General features: G+C 42.4%; 3 protein-coding genes across 6 annotated transcripts; 2 read left to right on the top strand and 1 right to left on the bottom strand.

Moving 5' to 3' along the window:
* Nucleotides 1–202: 202 nt before the first annotated feature.
* LOC125284934 lies at nucleotides 203–5187 on the bottom strand. Of its 2 annotated transcripts, none has more exons than XM_048229096.1 (8): nucleotides 5034–5187; nucleotides 3273–3474; nucleotides 3064–3166; nucleotides 2714–2856; nucleotides 1422–1627; nucleotides 1030–1189; nucleotides 689–915; nucleotides 203–574 (listed from the first exon to the last, which is right to left on the bottom strand). In XM_048229096.1, exons 1-7 carry the CDS (start codon nucleotides 5073–5075, stop codon nucleotides 704–706), a joined length of 1068 nt encoding a protein of 355 aa, XP_048085053.1. In that variant the 5' UTR covers nucleotides 5076–5187; the 3' UTR covers nucleotides 203–574; nucleotides 689–703. The 2 variants fall into 2 exon arrangements, with proteins under 2 accessions (XP_048085053.1, XP_048085052.1); XM_048229095.1 differs by lacking the exon at nucleotides 5034–5187 and adding an exon at nucleotides 3782–3931.
* zbtb22a (zinc finger and BTB domain containing 22a) lies at nucleotides 4361–9277 on the top strand. 3 transcript variants are annotated; one of them, XM_048229073.1, is made up of 4 exons: nucleotides 4361–4590; nucleotides 5692–5907; nucleotides 6317–7169; nucleotides 7845–9277. In XM_048229073.1, exons 2-4 carry the CDS (start codon nucleotides 5701–5703, stop codon nucleotides 8858–8860), a joined length of 2076 nt encoding a protein of 691 aa, XP_048085030.1. In that variant the 5' UTR covers nucleotides 4361–4590; nucleotides 5692–5700; the 3' UTR covers nucleotides 8861–9277. The 3 variants fall into 3 exon arrangements, with proteins under 3 accessions (XP_048085030.1, XP_048085029.1, XP_048085028.1); XM_048229072.1 differs by having other exon boundaries at nucleotides 4361–4621; XM_048229071.1 differs by having other exon boundaries at nucleotides 4361–4715.
* A 2149-nt stretch (nucleotides 9278–11426) lies between these two features.
* On the top strand, nucleotides 11427–22837 carry LOC125284938 (cytochrome P450 2K1-like). The gene is made up of 9 exons (XM_048229105.1): nucleotides 11427–11520; nucleotides 17343–17353; nucleotides 17456–17616; nucleotides 17817–18032; nucleotides 18433–18446; nucleotides 18967–19061; nucleotides 19691–19883; nucleotides 21502–21650; nucleotides 22586–22837. Exons 2-9 carry the CDS (start codon nucleotides 17344–17346, stop codon nucleotides 22801–22803), a joined length of 1056 nt encoding a protein of 351 aa, XP_048085062.1. The 5' UTR covers nucleotides 11427–11520; nucleotide 17343; the 3' UTR covers nucleotides 22804–22837.
* Nucleotides 22838–24255: the final 1418 nt, after the last annotated feature.

Genomic DNA, 24255 nt, shown 5'->3' with positions numbered 1-24255 from the left:
ATGAATTCCACTCTAATTTGTTCATCATTAAATAGATTTAGATTAATGATCATGATCTTATTACTTTATGTGATTAATAAATGCAAAAGCTTTGGATATGTCCTAACAATGGGATCACAAACATGTGTGAAAAGATTTTTTCGTATACTCATCAGGCTTTAATTAGTATTAAAGTGAAATGTAAACAAATATAACACAACCATTAAGAGTACAGAGCCTTTATTATTATGTTTCAACAAGCATGATTACGGCACTCGCACAGAAGCATTGAGCAGGTTGGAGGATAGAGAAGAGGCACTAGATATACTAACAACCTATGGGTAATACCTGTATACTGTGTAACACACATATGAACTCTGTATCCTCATATCTAAAAATGAAAACATTAAAACTAATAAAAAATAATCCTTTAAAAAGTATTCATTTAAGGATTGTTTGGCATCCACTCATTTGTCTCATCCGATGTGCCGTTTCCCCATCTTTTTGACAATTCCTGGATGCAGCCACTTCTTAATTGCCACCGGAATTTCAACATCCGAGGATTCGGAGGCAAATTGAATTTGTCCAATTGCTCCTAACAGAACAAAACAAAGCGCATCCACATTTTTTTATTTATCAAAGTAATCAACTCATCCAACCTCACTGAAAGTCTTTTTACGGCTTCGAGAAACTTGTGTGTGGAACTTACTTGTCAAAACCGCTCTTAATTGAAGGGAGTGGTTGGCTGCCTCTCCATCGATGCTTCGCCGCCGGTAGAAGGCGTTGAAGGCGTTGAGGGCATCCACTCAATTTGTCTCATTTGACGCGCCTTTCTACCACCTTCCCTGTCAGCCGCAAGCTGTAGCCACCGTTTAATTGCAGCTTCAATTTCCATATCCGAGGACTCAGAAGTCATGCGATTTTGCCGAACCGCTCCTATGGAAAAATAAAAATCAAAGATAAAATCCTGAGGTTCACCCACTTGTGAACTAATCAAGAGCGAACTTTTTTTCCATGTGTTTTAGATACACTGTTCACTCCTAGACTTACTTGTCAAAACATCTTTTAATTGAAGGGAATGGAAGGCCGTTTTGCCATTGATGCCTCTCCAGTTGATCTTCAAGGCAAGCGTATTGGTGAGGAGGTGACTCATCATTCTCCAAACACAATCCTTAACATTCATCCCACCTCTTAGAGCCAGTGTGTTGATCTGTCAAATCGGGTTCAATAGTACATGGGGTGGTATTAATTGCTTTGTAAACTTTGTCTGGATGACTTGTATTTATTGCTTTTGACAGACGGATAGATAGATAGATAGATAGATAGATAGATAGATGAGCATTTATTCCAAACCATAGAACAGTACAACAGGTTTAATCCAAATCACTAGGCAGTAGTGCTTTTCACCAGCTCATGGTGCCGTGAGAGGTTGTGTATCTCACCAATTTATGCTTTAGGTCAGAGCTAAAGAGCAACCGAGCCTCCAGGTCATGCAGAGTGTCAAGCTCCTTCAGCGGAAGGAGACCTGGCTCCAGCTCGTTGTCTCCGTCGTCCTTGCTGTTTCCCTGCGGAGGCTCGATGGTCCTGGAGATGACATTCAGCTGCTCCAGGATCAGCTCTTGGTTTGTGAGCAGATTGTGTAGGAGTGCTGCACAAAGACGAGAGGGAGCGTTTCAAGAAGAGGGGAATTAGGGTAGAATTACAGGATGTCTGAAGACAACCTACATGTATCTAAGCATACTGGGCAGATTTCCCAAACATCACTTAAGCATAGTCCTAGACTGAAAGCTTTTTCTCAATAAAAAATCCCCATTGAAAGGGGTAATTTATGTGCTTAGTGGGTCTAAGTGGGTAAATACTCAAAATCAATCTGATTCCTTTGAAAGGTGGACATCAAGTTGAAAACTCCGAAAACAGCAAAGGTGAGTTGTGCCTTTGTGAAGTTGCGAGTGGGTGTCCATTGCTTTTGACACAATACCAAATTTTTAACATGGGCTGATTTCCCATACTTAGGTTAAGCGTAGTCCTAGATTGAAAGCTTTTTCTCAATGAAGATCGCCATTGAAATTCTCTTTTATTCAAGGAATAGGCTTAATAAATGTATGGGACACCTGACCATGGTCATGTTTGACCCCGATGCAGGCACTAAAAGCAACACCTTTAGGCAGCTAAACCCCCATTCACATACACAACAATTAGCCACAAGAGACCATGTGATGTTAATGTAATTCAGCGAATACAGGCAAAATAACCACTAGCGACATGAAACATCAGTGGCAGGTGATGGGTGAATTGCCGTATATATGAACGGGGCTTTACGCAGCTGTGCGCCATGTCATTGCCATTGGACTGAGTTGGACTAAGTTAACACGGACTTTTCTTTATTTTAATTTCTTATTTATTTATTTTATTACTTGTTCATTTTTGTTTGTTGTCTGTCTTGTATGTCTACCGGTGTCTCGGGTACGCTGGCGATTACGCCACTCCATCAGGCATCTTTTGTCTTGTGCGTCAATTGTTATTTTGTAAATTTGTTTATTTGTCTTGATGTTGCGGGAACGCTGGCGACTACGCCGCTCCGTCCGGTATCTTTTGTCTTTTTGTTATGTGTCTTGTTTGTGGAGCGATTTGTGTTGCACTCTGTGCATGTTAAATGCGCTATAAAAATAAACCTGACTTGACTTGACTTACATTTAAGAGGTGATGTGATGTGATGTCAAAGCTCAGTACTCACTGCAGACAGGATCAGTCCCCCTGCTGTTTGTCTCAGGCATGGCAGGAATGTCATTGGGGGATCCACAGTGCTGACATATGACTGTGGGCGCATTGGATGGCATGCCCTCGTGCATTTGTTCACTGTCCTCAGAATCATTCATCCTACAAATGGTTACACAAACATAAATGTGTAAATGTCCAAACCCAATACCTAAGATGTAATACAAATACAACAGAATACAAGAGCAAACTATTAGAAATAGCTTAATTTCATCAGAATACAGCTAACAGTTTTGCCTTGAGGATGTTTATTTATATTATATACCATGCAATTCTATTATGGTGATAGTAAAAGAAAAAATGGTTTACATCATCTCCCGCTTTCGTTTGGAACTCCCTGGTTCAACATCTGAATGAAGATCAGCTTGGTCCTCAAGCAATGACAGCTTCCTGTGTGCGTCACTGTAACTGGCTAACAACAACAATAAGGAACATATTTGCTTTCACAACACACAAGCTCCCAGTGTTGAAATCATGCAATTTTAACATTGTCACATTCTTGTCACATTGTCATATACCTGCAGTGTGCACTAGGGTTACTTTAAATGGAAGCCAGTTTGCACATGGCTGTTCCTGGCACCTTGAGGCTTTCAGGATCCTCTGGGTTTTGTAGGGAGGCCATAGACAGACGCCATCCTTGACCCAGTTTGCCGGCACTACCTCCACCTCTTCAGTGTCAACAAATTTCACAATGTGATACATGTTGATGCAGTAATGGGCCTGAAAATGCAGGAGATGCAACAGCATTATGTATTACAGTCTGTTTGAGCACCATAGCCTACACTACTACATTTAGTCCTATCTCCCACCAGCCATTAACTCCAATGCTGCACAAAAGGAGGTTTGAGGACCATAGCCTACACCAGCCTACTTCATTAGTCCTCTCCCCCACCAGTCATTAACTCCACAGCTGCACAAAAGGCAGGTTAATATACTCTCCCCATCACCACATGTATTTTCTCTCAATACCTATTAAACAACAGCCACTAGTTTAAAGAAGTGTCTTTCTGTCATCCTTACCAAATACCTTATTTTGGTGGTCTGATTTGGTACTATTGTGCTGAGCCAAAACCATTTCATTAAGACAATAATATTGTTAGCTGAATTAATTCTATAGAAATACCATAAATCAAGCCTACATAGTCTGCCATTTGTCCGACACACAGCCTACACACACACTCAAACACACAGAGACGCGTAGGCTACAAAGGCTAAATGACTTCACATCTCAAACACAATCCTTTTAAGTGGCCCATCGTAAATGGATGGCCTTTCTAGGCCAAGTGAAATGTCAGGACTATGCGGCCTTCTTTGATCAATTCAAAATGACTAATAGCTAGTATAATTGCTGCATATCAAGACACTGGTTTAAATTGTTAAACTGACTTGCTTTCTATCTTATTTGTAAAACCAGATTAATACAAGGATGTGTGTTTTAGGCCTGAATTTAAGCATAACATTGTGTTGCTACATTCTGTTGTTCGGATGAAACTTGTTCAAGATCGCATAATTTATGTTATATGCAAATCGTTTAATGACATATACATATTACATAACATATTGATGGCAATGCCAGTCAAAAGATTTGAAGTTAAATGAGAAAAGCGTCAGGCTATTTATTGCTAAGGTCGGTCCTTTCAATTCCTTTTAGGAAGAGAGGCGTACTGCTACTGTACAACGTTTGGTTTACAGGCTGTAGCTAACATTAGTAACGTTATTCTTCAATGGAGAAATATCGATAGCCGTTGAGATCACAAGGGGTTTATCTGAACGGCAATGTCTCGGGTCACATGTCACCCCTACATTATCGCCAAAGAAGACGGAAGAATATCCCCTGTAAGAAAATTCAAAAGCGGCGTATCATTAAGTAAGCTAACCAACTGGCTAGTTGTAGGCAGCAGCTAACATTAGCTAGCTAGTTGAGTTAGCCATTCTCGGACCTTCCTTCACGGTTTTAAACGGTAAGGCGATTTGCTAAATGTTTGGTAGTTTGACCAGCTTGTAGATTTAATCAACTTTGCATTAGATATTGCAGGTAACAAAGACAAAACACAATCGCAGAGCTGTTAGTCTGGTAGATAATCTATGATCAAGTTAGCTAGCCATCTAGCTAAAGTTAGCTTCATGAGCGGTCGCTTTGCAGTGCCGCTGGAGTCGACAATCGAATTTGATACATTGCATCACTATTGTTAATATTTAGTGCGTGCCAATCGATCAATATCGCTACGTTTGAGACAAGGCTTTGCGAAGACTTCTTAATCACGAATGTGGTGAATTACCTTATCGAGTTTGAATGCTAGCTTCTCAGTTTTGTAGCACATGCAGATAGCAGCTGTCTGGAATGGATCCGGCCCTAATCCGGCGCAGATCCGGTGGATCTACGCCAGATAAGGGCCGGATGCGTGCCAGAATCAGCTGGTTACTGTCAGAGGGGAAAAGTTCCAGGCAACGGAAGATAACATTTGATAACTTTACTCAGAAGTTGGGCCTGGCCCTGGCAACATATCAGAGCATGTTAAAGTTACATATTGGCAAAAAAATGGTCTCATTATTTAGCTAGTTAGCCAGCTTGCTACCTGGCTAACCTTGGTGTTACTGATGAGACTAAGCCTGCACATTTGTAAAACTTTGCCCATTCACACTAAGCTAAACTAATAATACCCCTTAGGGTTGTTATAGAATGACACGATTGAAACAGGCATATATATGATACATGGCTTGTTTGCCTCTTGTCTGCAACCATAAGTTGGCCTTTTTGTGACGCTAGCCGTAGGACACAAAATTTAGTATCGTGCATATTGAAACTATCGGGGTGGTTGACATGTTCTACTCACTGGATGCTGTTACACAGACTGTGACTATGGATAATTGTATGCAGGGTAACATAGATTACATCTGTACTGATATCTGAAAATGACCGGTGCACTCGACTTTCAGGCCTGACCAATGGACAGAGTTTGCCGGGGGGCTACCGCCCCTTCTGGCACAGCGATACAAGTATGCTTTCCCGATGTGCAAGGAACGCTCTTGGAGAAGCTGAACCAGCAACGCGAAGATGGAATGCTTTGCGACCTTTCCATCCATGTGCAAGGACAGGTGTTCAAGGCACATCGCTGCGTTCTTGCAGCGTCCTCGCCATACTTTCATGACCAGGTACTATTCATGAAGATATAGAAGTGAAGTGATTGGAATGCCATTGGATTTTGGTTGTTTTAAAATTCTGAGGTTAATGTAAATCTTAGCGTGATAAACCTGCTTGTTCCAGTAAACTGCTGGAGACAAGTGACTCTGACATGTATAATAAATAATAAATCACCCAGCAACCTCCTACAAACCAGCAAACAACCTCAAAAACGTCAAAATTCACATCAAACATATCTGGTTCATCTTTGACCAAATACCAAAACTGCCACTTGACTAAAAACACCCATACTGGCACTTGATTTAAAAACATCCTGGCTGTGAAATAATGTGAAATGACTATTGACATGACTCCATATAAAAGGCTTAGTGCTCCTTTTACTATTTAGTGTCCCTGAAATCTGAACCACTTCTCTTTCAGGTTCTCTTGAAGAATGTTACTACTGTGTCTCTTCCATCAGTCATGGACCCTCTTGCTTTCCAAAGCGTCCTGAGCTCCGCCTACACTGGACAGCTTAGCATAGTCCGCGAGGACATAGTCAACTACGTAACTGTGGCAAGCTTCCTGCAGATGTGGCACATCGTGGACAAGTGCACAGAGGTATTAAAGCAAGTACGACCCCCAATGGAACCAAGTCCAGTGGAAATCACACCACCACATGGGGGCTCGTCCAGGCACCAGTCCCCGAGTAGCTCAGACTGCTACTATGTGGACCCAGACGACAAGGGTCGGGAGAAAGGCCGGGACTGCATATCGTCCCTGGAGAAAGGGTCAAGGGGCATGGAGCAAAAGGGGCCGCTACCTCCCCTGGCTACCTGGAGGAGGCCACATCTGACCTCGAGGTGGCGAGCTCGGGCATCGCCGCAGCCACCCGAGTCCTTCAGCCAGCCCCCGCCACTGGCCTCCGGGTCTGTCTTTAGCCCCGAACACAGCGAGGATCTCTCAGCCAGCGAGGGAGTGTCCATCCCTGGTGGCAGTGGCCATCATAACCATCACACTGGCCCCTATGGACAGCACATGGGACGAGGATTAGAGACTGTTCCCACGCGACTGGAAGGGCTCGCCGATCCTTCCCACCTAAGAGAGAGGGCGCGGTCAAAGGGAGCAGCCACGAGCCGCAGGAGACACCCAAGCTGGGACCGAGAGGGAAGGGAGGATGGAGGCCTCCAGGAGAGCCAGAGTGGTGGTGAGAGGGGGATCGAGGCAGATGAAGGTGTCGGTGAAGGTTTGGTAGAGGAAGCCACGACGAAAACCCAAAGGACACAGCGCTCTGGTGAGTGTTTGCTCAAACATGTGTACACAAGTGAATGTTGCAATGCAGTAATTGGGGCAGTGGTAGCATAGTGGTTAAGGAGCTGGGCTAGCATGCAGTAGCCTGAAATAGTAGTGGGTTCCCGGCTTCCACCGTTGTGCCTTTGAGCAAGGCAACCCAAGTCACTGCGCGGACAATGTAGTCCCTTGTAATAGAATTGACATATGTAAGTCACTTTGGATGAAAAGTGTCTGCTAAATGAATAAATGTAATTGTATATGTGTATGTTGCAATGCAAAACTCTGCATAACAAAGGATTATGTCATAAAACGATATGCTTTCTCATTCTGTTGATGCATAATTTATGTTGATCAATACCTGATGAGCTAGCTTGAATCGCAGAACATTAGGATTGACCAAAGATCATGCTGCTTAAAAATGGCTCAAGACTGTATCAACAATAGAACAAAAATGTTAGTTATATAACATCAGTCCCAAGAGACTTACCTAGTACTTTAATGGGTAGCCTGTCTTATTTTAATGTCTTATCAAGACAAATTTGCTTAACGCACTTGCGTACAAATTTGCTTGTTTTATGTACAAGTATTTGTAATAATTTTTCTTATATCTGAAGGGCCATTTTTATAGTATGTGGTTCGTGATCCTGTCATGCCACAAATGTTTTTCTCTCTTTAGGAGACTACATACCAAGCACGGCACTACTGGAAGCACGGCCAGAGGCCCCTGAGAAGGACGAGGGAGAGTCTCGGTCTCACATTGGCCTGCCAAACACTGCAGAAGACTGTCCGCCACTACCCTGCGGCTCTGGGCTGTGTCCAGCTCCCCCCGCCCAGGAGCAGTGGCAGGCGAGTCCATGGCTGCAGCAGAGAGACTACAGAAGAGAGGAGGACGATGAGGTGGACGAGGACATGGACTTTGAGCAGCTGGGAGAGGGTGTATTCGGCGGAGAAACATACGATGAAATCGAGGACGGGACCGGGCAGGTTTCCCAGAGGCCTCTACTGCCGTCACCAGATGACGGGCAGTTCATCTCTGGCCAGTCGGATCACAGCTGGGTTGGCGGCGGTGGGGGTGGCGGCGGCTCCCCGTCGTCCACCCCCTTCCACCCGTCGGCCTCGCCCCCGATCCCTTCGTCCTCCTCTCCGCAGCCCAACGCTGCAGGCCCGTACACGGGCCGGCTCCACTTCTGCCACTGTGGCAAGGCCTACACACTGAAGAGCATGCGCGACCGCCACGTGAAGATGCAGCACCTTAACCTCAGGCCTTTCTCTTGCCCTGTGTGCTCCAAGTCCTTCAAGATGAAGCACCACCTCACCAAGCACCTCAAGACCCATGGCAGCGTCAGGCCCTATGAGTGCAGCCTGTGTGGGAAGAAGGTAGTCTGGAGGGACAGTTTCCTGAGACACCAGGCCCGCTGTGAGCGACTGGCTCGAGCCGGAATGGCAGCCACTGGTGACGATGGAGCCGACGTCGGGGATGACGGGTACGTTCCACAGGATGGTGACGGCTTCCTGTCGGACAGCAGTCACGTGAAAGTGGAAAAGATGGATTTTAATGGAGACGAGGTGCCTTGTATGGATGGACTAGACAATATGGCATTTCTGTCTGGTGGGGACAGTGTCTTGGCAACCCCAGGAAAGACACTGGATGGACATGTTTTAAAACAAGAAGAAGGAGAGAGGTTTAGCTGACTTTAGAACAGATCTATGTTAACAATAAGCACAAGCATAATAGCAGATTTTACGAAATCTTTGCTACCAAAGTGAAAGACTATCATGTGAGTTTATTCAGGAAGGTAGGGCCAAGGACTAACAACAAGGTCCAAGGACTTTTGACAAATTGGAGATATGACAAAATATCTGGCAATATGTGCAGAAGTTCCTATTTGTAAAAAGAAATGTGAATAAGGTTTTGTTTGAAGATGCTCACTTTATGAATTCAGTACAATCATACATGTTCAAATTATGTTTTAACCACATAATTTATTCTATTTCCATTTCACACAGTATGTAATTTTTGCAGCTTTTTTTGTAAATAAAGGCTTGTATGCCTTTAATCTGACAGGATAGTGGAGAGAGTAACAGGAAGTGAGTGGGAGGGAGAAATGGGGTGGGATCGAGAAATGACCCGGGTCATCATGGGCACGTGGACCCAAATATGGTACAGGCGCTGTAACCAGTTGTGCCATGGTGACCCCAGAAATTTTACTTTTAAAGGTGCAGTCAGCGGTGGTATGCAATTTCAAGCCCATAACATTTTTTGTCACATTCAGCAAACATCGCCTCACGATTCACTAGCTGTCTATCCTGTGAGTACACTGTAAAAAATGGTAGCCTGCCTCCCAAAGAAAAATTAAACACAGTGTGGATTTTCTCTGGGAATACTGAAGAAATGTAAATATAAACATATATAAATACAACATCATGCACAATTGCTGACTGTACCTTTCAGAGGTATTGGAAGAGTTCATGTACACATTGAGTAATGGTCATCTCTTGTGGAGTAATGGTTCTTTAGAGTGCTGAATCTGTTATGAAGAACTACCTAAAGGATGTTTTCATCACAATTGTAAATAGTTTGCACACGTTAGCATTTGTCAATATTACTGACATAAACTGGACTGTATTTATTGACTTCACTAAGACTTGAGGTCTCAGATAATTTCCTGACAGTCTGAAAGACTCCTTAATGGGTATACAGCCATTTTTTTTTAAATTTCATCAATACGAATTCAGTCCTTATTAAATCAATACCATCTAACCACTTTGTGGATGTGTTTTTTTTCTGGGAAGATGCACAATTCACAGAAAGAGTTTGTGACCTTGTATACTGGTAGACGGCAATATACTACAGGTTTTAACAATTAAATGTTGCTCTCAGTAGAGCTTCAAATATTTCTGTATGTGGCTTGCTAATGCATGGTCTTTCACTCTGAAAGCATGGCACATTTTATCCAGCAAGACTTTGTTTACCCTGACGGTAGCCATGCTCACATTTTGTGAGTTATCAAAAGAAAACGGCACATAGAATGGTAGAACCACTCCAATCTCCTTTGTAATACTTGCCAATTGGGGGAACAGGAAGAATCAGTTATCCTCTATCTAAGGAAACTTAAAAGGATGACTTCATGATATGCAGACAATTATCCATCTGCATCACAGTAAAGGCTCTGAAGGATATATTTGTTTTAACAGTACGGCCTTTACAAAAAAGAACTACAGGAACCTTATTTGGGACAAAATAAAAACTTAAAGTACTACTAAATATTTTATGAATCCTTTGGTATTTTATGAATCCTTTGGTATTTTGGAAGATACCATAGAGATACACCCCCATTACTGAAGACAGCGAAGTAGCATTCAAAAAAAAAAAAAAACTTTTCGGCTTGCCCCAGATTTCAGACATTTATTTCTAGCAACGGACTTGACCATCATGTGGTATTTCACATTGATCAACAGGTGGCGATATTGGTCAAGATACAAGATCATCGGTTGACAATCAGGTTGGCGTTTTTACAATACACTTTACAATACAATTTACAATAGCTTAATGAATATTCTGTATGGAATGCTCCACTAAGTGCTTTACATAAATAATATTATAGTCCATAGTGGCGTATGCGTCTGTAGGCCTACATATTTGTGATCTGCCTCTTCAAGTGTTAAAAGTTTAAGGCTTGTGTAAACACGCAAGGGTCGAACGATTACCAGTAATTGAAGGCAGGTGTTGCCTAATGTGCCACGATAGTCACACTGGAATAACCTGCTGACAACTGAGACGCGTACCGCTGTAGTAGCCTACATTTGTCCAACACGAGACACAGTTATCAATCGTTTTTTTTTATTTTTTATTTTTGTTTACAATATGGCTATTTTGGAGGGTGCCCTGCACATTAGCTTTAGGCCTACTTTGTCTTGTGGTGTTCGCCTAACACGAAGTGTTGAGTGGGCAGCTCTCTGGACTTGTAACCGCAGGGTTGCCGGTTCGAGCCCCGACCAGTGGGCCGCGGCTGAAGTGCCCTTGAGCAAGGCACCTAACCCCTCACTGCTCCCCGAGCGCCGCCGTTGTAGCAGGCAGCACACTGCGCCGGGATTAGTGTGTGCTTCACCTCACTGTGTGTTCACTGTGTGCTGTCTGTGTTTCACTAATTCACCGATTGGGTTAAATGCAGAGACCAAATTTCCCTCACGGGATCAAAAAAGTATATACTTATACTTATACCTATACTGTTCACTTTTTCGCTGCAGACACTGCAAGGAAGGGAAAGGAACCTCCAGGACCCAGACCCGTCCCTATTCTGTGAAATCTGTTACAGTTGGACCTCAATAGGCTCTGTGAGGGGCTTTGTGAGGTGAGATTTATTTTAACAATGAGTCCTGTATGGCTGAACAAAACAGCTTTTGTGTTTCATTCATTCATTCATTCATTGAATAAATAGTAATGGTTTGAAAGGTATTTGTTTTGCTAACCACATAGTTCTTGCATTATTGGGCAGCTATCCAAGAAACATGGATCTGTTTTTACCATTCATTTTCACCCAATGGGTGAAGAAAACATACAGTACATGCAGATAAGCAGTGCAGTGTGTATACAGACAAAAAAAAATAATACATAAAATACAATAAAAACAGGAAACACTTTCTGCTCTCCATTTGAGTACCTTCATGCAGCAGGAAATCATACCTCACACTGTGCACCAAAAACACCATGATGTCAGCCCAGAGGTCCAAAATATGAGTTCAATAGAGAAATGGCACTGGGAACAAATGAATGTCTATATCTATTGGTTTTAACTGCAGGGAATCTGAAGCGTGCCTTAGCAACTGAAACCCGGGGTGAAGAGAATGACCATTTGCTGATAAAACAGATTCTGCCTTTTTTTGGACAAATCTACTGTACAGGTCTGATAGGCTGCTTTGCTTAGCACCTATGATTTTGCCACTGACCTTCACTATTTCGGCGAGAGAGGCTTTATCCTTTACATTCAGATTTCCATACCAGCATATTATAGAAAAAGATAAAACAGATTCAATGTATGATTTATAAAATATCCTCATAATGGTTTTATCCACACTGAATATTGCCATTTTATGGAGGCAGAAGAGTCGCTGTTGGCCTTTCTTGCAGATATTCTCTATGTTAAGATTAAAATTTAGCCTGTCATCAATTCTTCCCAGGTATTTATATGAGCCCACGACCTCTACAGATTGACCATTTATAGCAGTGACCTGGGTAGGGGGAGGGTTGCGCCTAAAATCAATGACCATGTCCTTAGTTTTGGATACATTCAAGTGAAGGTGGGCACTATCACACCAGGCTATAAAATTGTTTAAAACAGGACCATGCTCAGATTCTTTTCCATTTAAAAGACTGACAATAACTGAGTCATCTGCAAATTTTAAAATATGTCTGTTTGTATGCTGGCTGCGACAGTCATCAGTGTATAAAATGTATAAAAGAGGGGACAGGACACAACCCTGTGGTGACCATGTAGAGGACAGTATCTCATCTGAAAGTACCTCATTCACCCTTACTCTCTGAGTTCTGTCCGTTAAAAAATCCAAAATCCAAATCAAAGTTACTTAACAGCTTATCAACTAAAATGTGTGGTTGAATAGTGTTAAAGGCTGATGAAAAATCGACAAAAAAAATTTTGGCATGAGTGTTGCTACCTTCAAGGTGCTTAAGTATCAGATTAAGCAGAGTGGCTGTAGCATCCTCAACCCCCCGCCTGGCCCTATAGGCAAATTGTAGTGGGTCCAATAGATTCTCTGTTTTGATAAGGAGCACCCTTTTCATTAGTTTTTCAAAACATTTCATCACCAATGGGGTCAAGGCAATTGGTCTAAAATCATTTAAAACCATAGGGCGACTGATTTTGGCCACTGAAACAATAGTCGAATTTTTCAAAATTTTGGGGACTCTCTGTTGGCTCAGGGAGAGCTTAAATATGTAATAAAATATTGGACCAAGTTGTTCAGCACACAAAGTGAGTAGGCGACCCCCTATGTTATCAGGCCCGGGGCTCTTCTTAACCTTTGAGTGTCTGAAGGTATCTACTACGGCATGGAAATCTCAGGGCGCTGGGGCACTGTCCATTAGGTAGTTTTTTTGCTCTAAAATGGCATCCTTAAATGTGGGTATCAAACCTCAGATAAAACTCATTCAACGTCTGTGCCAGCTTTCTATCACATGTGAACCCATCCAGCACCAATTTAGAATTTCTTATTTCCTTTGTTCCGATTATGGTTTTCATGCTATCCCAAGCAGAGCCTAGATTATTGTTCCTTATTTGGTCCTCTAGCTTTTCTTTATAGCTCCTCTTTGCTCTTGCGATTTCATGTTGAACTTCCTTTTTTAGTTTTTCAAGCTCTGGAAGGTTCCCAGCTCTAAATGCCTGTCTTTTCCTGTATAGGAGTGCCCTGAGTGCTTTTGTCACCCATGGTTTACTATTTGGGTACACCTTTACTATTTTTTTAGGAATAACATTATCTTCACAAAAGGTGACATAACAACTGACAACATCTGTGAGAATGTCAATGTCCTAACAGGATTTCTTAAACATTTCCCAGTCTGTACACTCATAGCAGTCCTGCAGACTCAGTATGGATTCATCAGTCCTGACTTTAACCCGCTTGGTGACCGTTTTCCCCTCTGCAGTGCAGTGCAGTACGATGGGATAAGCTGAATACAATTATGGTCGGCCCCCCTAAGTGGAGGAAGGGAAATAGCTTTATATGCTCCTTTGATGGCCATTACACAAGTCCAGCGTTTTGTTGAGTCTGGTAGGGCACTTAACCTATTGGTCAAAGTCCCTAATGGTTTTCTGAAGAGAACAATGATTAAAATCCCCAAGGATCAGCACTGGAGCGTCGGGTGATATTGCCTGTAGTTTTTGGGTAGATTGCAATATAGTCTCTGAGGCATTGTCAGCGTTTGCTCTTGGATGAATATACACAACCATGACAAAAATTTGGGGGAATTTCAGGGAAGATGAGGGGGGCGCAGTGATACGCACAACAGTTCAATGTCTTTAGTGCACAGTCTTTCTCTTACAAGAACATTTTTACAGTATCTTTGGTTCACGTATAGGCAGACCCCGCCCCCTCGTGACATACCAGTCGCAGCAGCATCCTGATCAAGCCACACGGGTGAGCCAAAGCTGTCCATGGCAAGTTCGGCAGAATGAGTCAATTAGCACAAGACACAAGATGCAATTCAAACTTGTGAGGGCATGTTATTCCAACACACACACACAAACACACACACACACACATTCTCACACACTAACTAAAAGTCTGTGTTGGTTCCCAGAAACGAAGAGAGAAAAAAAAGCACCTACGTAGAACAAAGGTAGTGTTGATGCGCTGGACCTGGTGTAGCTCGGCTTCTCTCTCAGTCTGCTTCCACAGGTGGAGGCACCAGACATGACTCTTCTAGTCCCTGTGATGGGGCTTGATTCCCCACAGGTGTGGCAGGTAATAGCTCCCTTTGCCTGCCAGAACCTGGCATGGTTCTGAGGCTTAGGTGTTAAAAAATGAATAGGTTATAACAGGTTTAGGAATAGGTTATTGCAGGTTATACAAATGAATATCAAGCAGTAAGCTTATTAAAAGTACATTCAGACTGTGCTTTTGTCCTTTTGTGATGACATGTTTACATTTTGACATATATATATGTCGTCACTTCTAGTCTTATCGATCTGTGATCACAGGTGCTCCAGTTTTGAGTGCTCCAGTTTTGACCAGGTAGCAAAACAACTGCAGTCCAGAGATGGGACTGAGAGATTTAAGTAGTATACTATAGACTATACTACTTAAACGGCACCGAAAATCAAAAAATCCAGTGGAAACTAGATGGCAGAAGTGTGTAGGCCAATCTGCCCAGCAGCTTTTTCTACTTTGTCACCTACAGAGTTTGACAGGTACGATCTTTCAAAACGCCATGTTATTTCCCATAGACATTTGACGACCGAAGGTTGGATGGATACGGAAGTTAGGAGGCGGGACTTATTCTGGAGAGGTCTATGGGAGTCATTTCACACCATGTTGTCATAAACAGCCAATCAGATGAGTTTTCTTCGCAATGGAAATGTTCCACATCCTGTCAGACTCTTCCTAGTGTATACATTACATTAAGCGTAATTTTAACAGATGTTAATGTTCCACAAAACACTCTGAAGCCAGTACTCAACCACAAAGATGTGTTAGTTTTACAGTCATAACTTTTGAACATTTCTGCCAATTCTGACTTTTATTGCAGCCTAAATGCTTTAATTGAGATGCCAATTAAAAAAAAAATCTCTTCCCTTTTTTTGCATTTTTGCCCTGAAGATATAACCACTAAACAACATTTTTTTAAATCTCTGCTTTTTCCAGCTCCTTGTATCTCTGTCTGTTTGTCAGCCTTATTAGACTGGGCACTTTATCAACGGAGGCGGACAGAGTACACAGCTTCATTACTTGAGTAAAAGTACAGATACCCTTTGCTAAATTTTACTCAAGTACAATTAAAAGTACAACAGTCAGATGTCTACTTAAGTAAAAGTACTGAAGTACTTGTTTTTAAAAGTACTTGAGTATCAAGAGTAGCCTACATTTTCTAAATATTGCATTACTACTGCCACAGTGCTTACATTTAAGTACAGAAACGGCCTACATGGAGTTATGAAAAATGTTAATGTTAATACCTTGGAGAATGTAAAAGGAATTGAAAGTAAAATCAAGTCATTTCCATCTTTTTACCATGTTGCCCGGGATGGGCTGTATTTCTAATACATGTATATAACATACGTATTTAAATACAAAATACTATTTTGTAATTGAAACACTTGAAGAAAACTATCATTAACTTGTTCAGAAAATTTAAATAGTCTGCCAAGTTGGGGCCACAGGTTGACACATTCTCGGGATGGACCTGCTGCGTCTTCATCCATTGTTTGGTCCATGGTGTCGTCTCTTATCTAAATCTGACCATGGAGTTGACTTTGGCGGAAAGCTGAAGGTGATTGCTGATAGGCTGTCCCAATCAGTGGCGCCTGCACAATCCAATCACGTTTCAGAGGGAAACAACAAATTGAGGGTTTCCGAGACTTTTCTTTTTTCCTTTTTTTTAGAAGAAAGTAACGGGTACTCACAGTTATGGATAGAAATGTAGTGGAGTAAAGAGTACAATATTTGCCTCTCAAATGTACTTGAGTAAAGTCATGAGTGCTCCCCAAAAATGAGATAGATAGATAGATACTTTATTGATCCCCAGGGGAAATTCAAGGTCTCAGCAGCATACATACAACACAAACACATTCTTTAACAGCAGAAAGAGTAATTAAAGTATATAATATAAAAACACAACTAAGCAGTAAGGACGGTAGGAGATAAAGAATATGCTAAATATACTAAAATACAAATTATACCAACACTTAATACAATATATAAAAATATACTAAAATACAAATTACAAAAATACAAATTATACTAACACTTAATCTAAATCAATTCTAAAAACAGTATCCACATAGTGGTGATTAATAAATCAGAGGCGCTTGCAATGACTGAGGCAGGGACTGAGCCTGTGATTCCCTGTGCATAGTAAGGTATGGTAAGGTGCTCTAAGGTGCTCTGTGTGAATGAGTGTCATGGTGGTAGTGCAATGGTGATAGTGGTCATGGTGATGGTGCAAATGAGTAAGTCAACAGTGCAACAATGCAGAAATAAAGTAAAGTAAAGTCTGTATATCTAAATATTTAACTATTTAAGAAAATGTATAAGTGTGGCCACAGTTCGGCTGTGGCATGGGGGGGTTATGCATATGTGCTAATGTGCTAATATAGCACGCAAACAGTGAGGCATAAAGACAATGGTACAAGTGGCTAGTGGACAGGCAGTACCAAACATGGAGGGGCTGAAGAGGCAGACAGACTATGCAGAGAAGTCTATCTCTCCTCTTCCCTTAAGTGAGGCATTGAACAGTTCAATGGCCCTGGGGACAAATGACTTTCTCAGTCTGTCAGTTGTGCAAGGCAGTGAGCGAAGTGATACTCGAGTAATAAAGTACAGATCCTTTAAAATTGTACTCAAGTACTGTACTCAAGTAAATGTACTCCGTTATTGTCCGGCTCTGTTTATCAATAATTAACATTTATCTCTATTCACATATACAATGAAATCCATGAAGAATGCAGAATGGTAAGGTCCACTCAGTACAGTACAGTTCCATTATATTTGATGAAACCAAAATAATGTTATAATGTATAATTTATCTGAGTATAATGGTCATTGTTTATGCAGGTGCTGCATTTGATACCTCCCAACCAATGAATTATGCCGTCTCCAACATTATATCTGCCATTGTGTATGGAAACCGCTTTGATTATGCAGACCCTAAGTTTAAGGACCGTGTCAACAGAGCCAATGAAAGTGTTGCAGTCACTGGCTATGCATCAATACAGGTAGGCTATTGTGATTTAATTTAGAGGCTTTGATTGCAGAAACATATAAATACTAGAGAATATTTATTCTCATAAACTGTTGACACCTTGTAATGTCATAAGAAATAAAAAGAAGTATCTTTCTGTCCAGAAATGCCTGTGTAGGTGAATATATTATGCAGGGCAAGTGGGTCATTACTTGTTTTTTGCGGTCATCCCAGGTTTATAACATCTTTCATTGGCTGCGTCATTTTCTCTGGAGCTGGAGACGTCTGATGAAGAATGTGTATGATGAATTTGAGGAGATTAGACACCTGGCCAGGAGACGGCAAGAGAGTTTGGACCCTCAAGACTGCCAGGGCTTCATTGATTCCTTCCTGATCCGGAAAGAGAGTGCTGAGGTACTGACCAGTTTATATGGGCTATCATTCACTGAGGTAATTCAATGTGCTTTACATCAAAAGCAAAGAATAATAGTAAACAATAAAAGGGCAATAGTTAAAAACTACTTCAAGAAGTAAGAATACATCAAATGGAAAACATAAAAGACACAAAGTAGAATATTTAAAAGACAGATTCAAAATGTGTTATTGTGATGCTTATTCCCCTGAATTTCCCCTGGGGATCAATAAAGTATCTATCTATCTCTATCTCTATCTCTATCTCTATCTCTATCTCACACCTAGTGCACAGCAGCACTTTTAAAAATGGAGATTCTTGAAGTAGCCCCAGTTGTGTGTGTGCACATACACATAGACTTGAATTCTGCTCTGTTCATCAGTTTGTGTGCACTGCAAAGAAAGAATCTGTGAGACAACTCCGGGACTCTGATCCCAGGAATCAATCTTGTTAATTTTTTTTTTTGAGATTCTATTTGTTCATAATGTGGTTCGTTTAAGCAACTTGAGAAAATCTATTAGAGTTCTCTCTTTTGCTCTAATACAATTAACAATGTATATTTAGATTAGACTACTGAGGTTTTTCATCCGATCCTACAATAGGCCTTTCAATGACAGTCTCTCAAGAGTACCAAGTAGCAATGTAATGCAGTAAGTGCATGATGGTATGTCAGTGTAAACTTATATTACTGTATGTGCACATGTAAGAGGCTCCTCTACTTCTGTCTCCACAATGACATGTGCTATTTACTTAGCTATGTCTTTCTGAGAAGTCCCCCTCGATTCTTAGGAATTTGGTCATGGCCTGTCTTTTTATTTTTATAAGAGAAAGGAGGAAGCGGTTTCATATCTCTAATTCTGAAGCACTCTGAACATTCATCCTTATCCATGTCTATTCAGTTAATTAATTTCAGAAGAAAAGGCCTTAAATGTCTGAATACCTGTTCAGAACCTTGAACATTGTCTGTGCGTGTGTGTGCGTGCGCCTGTTTGCGGCCGGCACAGACACCACGGGGGCTACACTGTGCTGGGGGCTATTGCTTATGGCCAAGTACCCTCAAATCCAAGGTGATGACCAAACCCACTACTTAGTGCCTTCAGTGGTGAGACATTTGTCCAAAAAGAGAAGTAAGGAATGAAAAAAGTAGAAATGATTATGTAATAATCCTTAACAATTCGGGGGCAGCCGTGGCCTACTGGTTAGGGCTCCGAGCTTGTAATCAAAGGGTTGCTGGTTCGATCCCCGATCAGTAGGAAAAATGTGGGCGGGAGAAGTAGTTGAGCACTGCTCTCCTATGCCCCCATCCACAGCTGAAGTGCCCCTGAGCAAGGCACCTAACCCCTCAGTGCTCCCCGAGCGCCACTGTAGCAGGCAGCTCACTGCTCCGGGTTAGTGTGTGCTTCACCTCACTGTGTGTTCATGGTGTGCTGTGTGTTCACGGATTGGGATAAATGCAGAGACCAAATTTCCCTCAGGGGATCAAAAGAATATATATACTTATACTTACTTACTGTATACTGTAATGTTCTAATTTCCCTTAAGAACATCTCTATCTCTCTCTCTCACTCTCTCACTCACACACACTAGTAACTCTATCGATCTTCAGTATATATCTGGCCATCTGGCCATCAGATGGAAACACAAGGATCTATTCAGGTTGTTATTGAGTCCTACTGATGATTTGGTTTGCTTTCAGACCGAATGCAGGAGGAGATTGACCGGGTGATCGGTGGGCGACAGCCTGTGGCTGAGGACAGGAGGAGCCTCCCCTACACCAACGCTGTGATCCACGAGACCCAGAGAGTCGCCAACATCGTGCCCATGAGTATACCTCACTCCACCAGCTGTGATGTCCACTTCCAGGGATACTTCATCAAGAAGGTAGGTTTGTGTTTGGTCTTTAAGGTCGCGACAGGACGCGTTTTTTGCAGTGAGGTGCACCTTTTTATGTTGTTTCATATTGGCAATAAGCATTTTGCGTGTTGCTTATGCGCCCAGAGCGCCTTGCATTTTGTGTGCCTACTGCGCCTTGCGGTTCTGCAGAGGCGCCCGGAGCGCCTTCAATTGATCGACGGCACCTCGTGTTTTACAAGCGGCAAAGTGTGTCTTGTCTGATCACACCCTTACAGTTCCATACCTCAGATCTGCTGCCCAAACACAGACGCCACAACATGAATGAAAACCTGTTCAAACTGGGAACACTGATGATGGGCTAGGCCCGAAACAACATTTGTTTGCTCGTGGCCTGTAAAGGCCTATTCACACCAAGAACGATAACTATAACCATAACGATAAAAGCGTTCACACTGAACAACGATAACGACAGCACTTCTACCTACATGAAAACCTGTTCAGACATGAGGAATGTAGTGTGCAAGTCCTACAAACTAATCGCTGAAAATGGCCTACTACAGTGGGTTGCATAAGTATTCACCCCCATGCTAAAGTTGACTAAAAAGAGAAATGCTCATTGATGCTCATTGAGCTACAAATGCAAATCAAACCAGCTAATAGGCTAAGTGAAATACACACCATGCCAATCTCTAGGTATGGTGAAGGGTATATGATGATGTGGGGCTAGTTTAATTCCAAAGGCCAAGGATGCATAGTGTCCTGGATCCATGAAATAACTGGTCTTTAAAAATAAAAATCTGCCTGCCTCTAGAGGAATTTAACATAGGGGGGTGTATGCTTATGCACCCTGTATTTTAATGAAGAACATTTATTTATTTATTTATTTATTTATTTATTTACGATACATTATTTATTCACGAAGAAAACTGAATCAACTTCCCTACATACACACACAGCACATTGTCTTCAGGATCTTCTCCAACACACATCCTCTACATACTTACAGCACACTAACCACACACACACTACACACACACACACACACACACAGTCACAGTCACAGTCACTGCTCCACTCCCCTCCCGCCCACACACACATCTTCACTGTCATCACTCACATACATCATACATACAGTACTCTGCTTGGAATAGTAAGTCCCTTCACCATACTTGCAGTACACTGCCCCCCCCCCCTCTCCCCTACATACACAGCACATTATTTCATCAGGAAGCTTCTCCAACACACATCCCCAACATACTTACAGCACACTGCCCCCAATACATAGCACATTGTCTCATGAGGAATTCTCCAACACACATATTGCACACTGCCCTCTCCCCACATACACAGCACACTATCCCATCTCCCTTGTCATCCCCCCAACACACACACCAAGACCCCTGGCAGTTGGGTTAGCCCCTTGAGCCCCTCTGCCCAAGGTTTCTTCCTTGGTAAGGGAGTTTTTCCTTGCCCCTGTTGCTCTAGGGTGCTCCTTGTTGGTGCCCCCCCCCCCCAATCCCAATCCTCCCCCACCTTTCTTATGCAGCCCTTGCCACTTAAACAACTAAACCCCTCTTCTACTGCACTTTTTACCCCATAAATGCACAAATAGGCTGACACCAGACATAATTTCACTGCATTTCTTACTTCCAGTAACTATATGCATGTGACGATAAACTTCCTTGTATCCTTGTTGAGGGATGAAGCTGAGTGGGAGAAGCCCTCTTCATTTCACCCAGAGCATTTCCTGGACGACAAGGGGCAGTTTGTCAAAAGAGATGCTTTCTTGCCTTTTTCAGCAGGTATCTTTCATGCAAAGAAAGTTCTTTTGAGATGTTTTGTTATCTTTTTGTGTTACTGTGTCCCAGAGCCATGGGGATGATAAGTGAAGATGATCAGATCAGTATAGAGAATAATCAGAAAAGCGTTAGTGCCAGTGCATTTTCATAGCCATGTAAGTGTAGCGGCGGCTAGCTGGTACATAGCTGTGCAGTATGTGCGTTGGCGTGCGCTACTCCCAATCTGAGGTACTACTAGATAGATAGATAGATAGATAGATAGATACTTTCTTTCTTTCTTTCTTTCTTGATCCCCAAGGGGAAATTCAGGGGGTCTCAGTAGCATACAGACATCACACACAACATGCACATACAGCAGAAATTGTAAATATAAGTATAAACATATAACCAAACTCCACTGTATAATAGAGACAGTAGGAGATCAGAAAAACTAACAAAACTAAATACTAAATTTACTATATGAATTAAATGTAAAAAATCCAGTGTGCTTAAGGGTGATCAAGCATGAGACGCTTGTAGTTACAGGGCCTGTAGTTCTGTGTGCATGGTGAGGTGCTCAAGAGAGTGAGTGTCATGGTGAAGGTGCAAAAGTAGTCCAACAGTAGTCCTGTAGTTCTGTGTGTATGGTAAGGTGCTCAAGAGAGTGAGTGTCATGGTGAAGGTGCAAAAAGTAGTCCAACATTAGTCCAACAGTGCAATAATAAGGTCTAGAGACCAGCATAAATAATATGGACAAATAGGAGAGTAAAGTATAATGTAGACAAGGTAATATAAAAAACTGTCAGTGCAAGAACAGGTTGCGGGTTCGAGTCCGGGCAAGTGCAGGGCTCAGCTGTGCTGTCAGCCCAACCCAGGCCATTCTCATGTAAACATGGGTTTGCCATATAAAGAGTGCGTGTCAGGAGGTCATGACCTGTCTTTGCTTTGCTGTGTCCCAGGGCGTAGGGTGTGTCTGGGCGAGAGTCTGGCCAGGATGGAGCTCTTCCTCTTCTTCACCACTCCTCTCCTGCACTTTCACTTCACGCCGCCCCCTGGAGTTTCGGAGGACGAGCTGGACCTGACACCCGCCGTAGGATTTACCCTCACCCCCTCCCCCCACAAGCTGTGTGCAGTTCCAAGGGGCTATAGTTATGACATGGCAGGAGACTCCGAATGAAGTGATGAGTTGAGGAGACTGGAGTCTATGGACATTAAAGAGTTTGCATAATGCATTTTCACTTTTATACTTTCTTACTTTACTATTTTAAAGCAAAAGATATGTTGTAAAATCTTATTGCAAAAATATTATGTTTGAAATAAAAGGTTGTTCTCAGGTTCAGGGTGTTACAGCTCATCCTAACTGCATGCAAGCATCTGATTGTGGCATAGCATTGAGTGCTCTCTGTCCACACAGAATCCATTAAACATGCTGTTCTATTGCATATTTCTCATGCAAAATAGCAGAACAATGCAAGTGACCAAAAGAAAATATAAACGGGGCGTCAAAAGCTCTGCTCAAATGTTTCACGGCATCATGCTGGGGCGCGTTTCCCAAAGCCATAGTTGCTAACTAAGTAAAACTTTTTTTTACTGTTGTTTAGTGACAGGTGACTAACTTATAAACACCTCTTGGTTATTCATCCTTTTGCTCATGCTCCTAGAAAGCATGCACAGTTTCTTAAGGATTGTGTATAATAAGAGAACCCACATGATATTTGCAACGAGATCACCAAAAGAAATTGTTTCCCTAGACAGGCTAATTCAGAAAGGCTAATTTGGCCTGATTACAGACATCCTATTATTGGATTTACTCAGAGGACAATATCAAAGCCGTGTAATGCAATGCATGCTCCATATGAATTTGCCAGATTACATTGATCTTCACCACTGGAGTTTAAGGCATTAAAGTGGAGGAGTAAACTTGATCACTTTCACTTTCAACGTTCACTTAGTTTTTACACGCATGCATACATTAGAAGATCTTAAGGAATTCTTCAGTATGCTGCCATCTCGTGGAGCCAGACATGAGTAGGGGGGAGTTGCCTAAAGTCAGGCGCACCCCCATCTCTGGAGACACGCACCTCACAGGAAGCTGTTTGGTGCCCAGGAGATGTCACTTCCTCAATAGTCTAACCCTCACACTCTCTCACACACACGCCTACGCATCATTGTCATGACAACAGAGGAGAGGAACAACCGTGTGTGTGTGTGTGTGTCGGGGGGGTTGGGGGCAGATGAAGAAATTATAAAACTAAGATGCTCAAAAAGGTAAAGAAATGGGGATGAAGAAGCTCAAAGGAATGATATGGAGAGAAGATGTGAGGAAAATGCACCTGCAGAAAAGCGAGTCTAGAACCATGACCTATGTGATGCGTGGAAGGAGAACCATGCCTTCTGCGTGTAAGCGACCACGTCTTGTGTGTGTGTAGAAGAAGAACCATCTCTTAAGCGCGAGAACTGTGGGTGGAACAAGAGCAGAGGATCTATTTTAGAAAGGGAGCCATCATTTTGTTCCCATAGCAACCTTAACAGATGTGAGAGCGAATAGTTTTCTTCTGTTCCCTTCGCGTTATGTCTCCATCTAATCCCGCTTGTGGGCGGCATGGTTTCCAAACCTGGGAGCGCACAC

This window comes from Alosa alosa, chromosome 20, assembly GCF_017589495.1.
Source record: "Alosa alosa isolate M-15738 ecotype Scorff River chromosome 20, AALO_Geno_1.1, whole genome shotgun sequence".
NCBI classification, from domain to species: Eukaryota; Metazoa; Chordata; class Actinopteri; order Clupeiformes; family Clupeidae; genus Alosa; species Alosa alosa.
Note: the sequence above shows the minus strand (reverse complement) of the source record. Positions and strands in the feature narration are given on the sequence as shown.

Bases quoted from the DNA above. Each gene is read 5' to 3' on its own strand.
- LOC125284938 (XM_048229105.1), top strand. The intron at 19,884-21,501 runs GTGTTTGGTCTT...TCTTACTTCCAG, and splicing joins TTCATCAAGAAGGTAGGTTT to TAACTATATGCATGTGACGA. The intron at 21,651-22,585 runs GTATCTTTCATG...GCTGTGTCCCAG, and splicing joins TTTCTTGCCTTTTTCAGCAG to GGCGTAGGGTGTGTCTGGGC.
- zbtb22a (XM_048229073.1), top strand. From the start codon at position 5,701: ATGGACAGAGTTTGCCGGGGGGCTACCGCCCCTTCTGGCACAGCGATA. The intron at 5,908-6,316 runs GTACTATTCATG...CTTCTCTTTCAG, and splicing joins CGCCATACTTTCATGACCAG to GTTCTCTTGAAGAATGTTAC. The intron at 7,170-7,844 runs GTGAGTGTTTGC...TTCTCTCTTTAG, and splicing joins CCAAAGGACACAGCGCTCTG to GAGACTACATACCAAGCACG.
- LOC125284934 (XM_048229095.1), bottom strand. From the start codon at position 3,829: ATGGTTTTGGCTCAGCACAATAGTACCAAATCAGACCACCAAAATAAG. The intron at 3,167-3,272 runs GTATATGACAAT...TGTTGTTGTTAG, and splicing joins AACCCTAGTGCACACTGCAG to CCAGTTACAGTGACGCACAC. The intron at 2,857-3,063 runs GTAAACCATTTT...AACCATTTGTAG, and splicing joins AAACGAAAGCGGGAGATGAT to GATGAATGATTCTGAGGACA.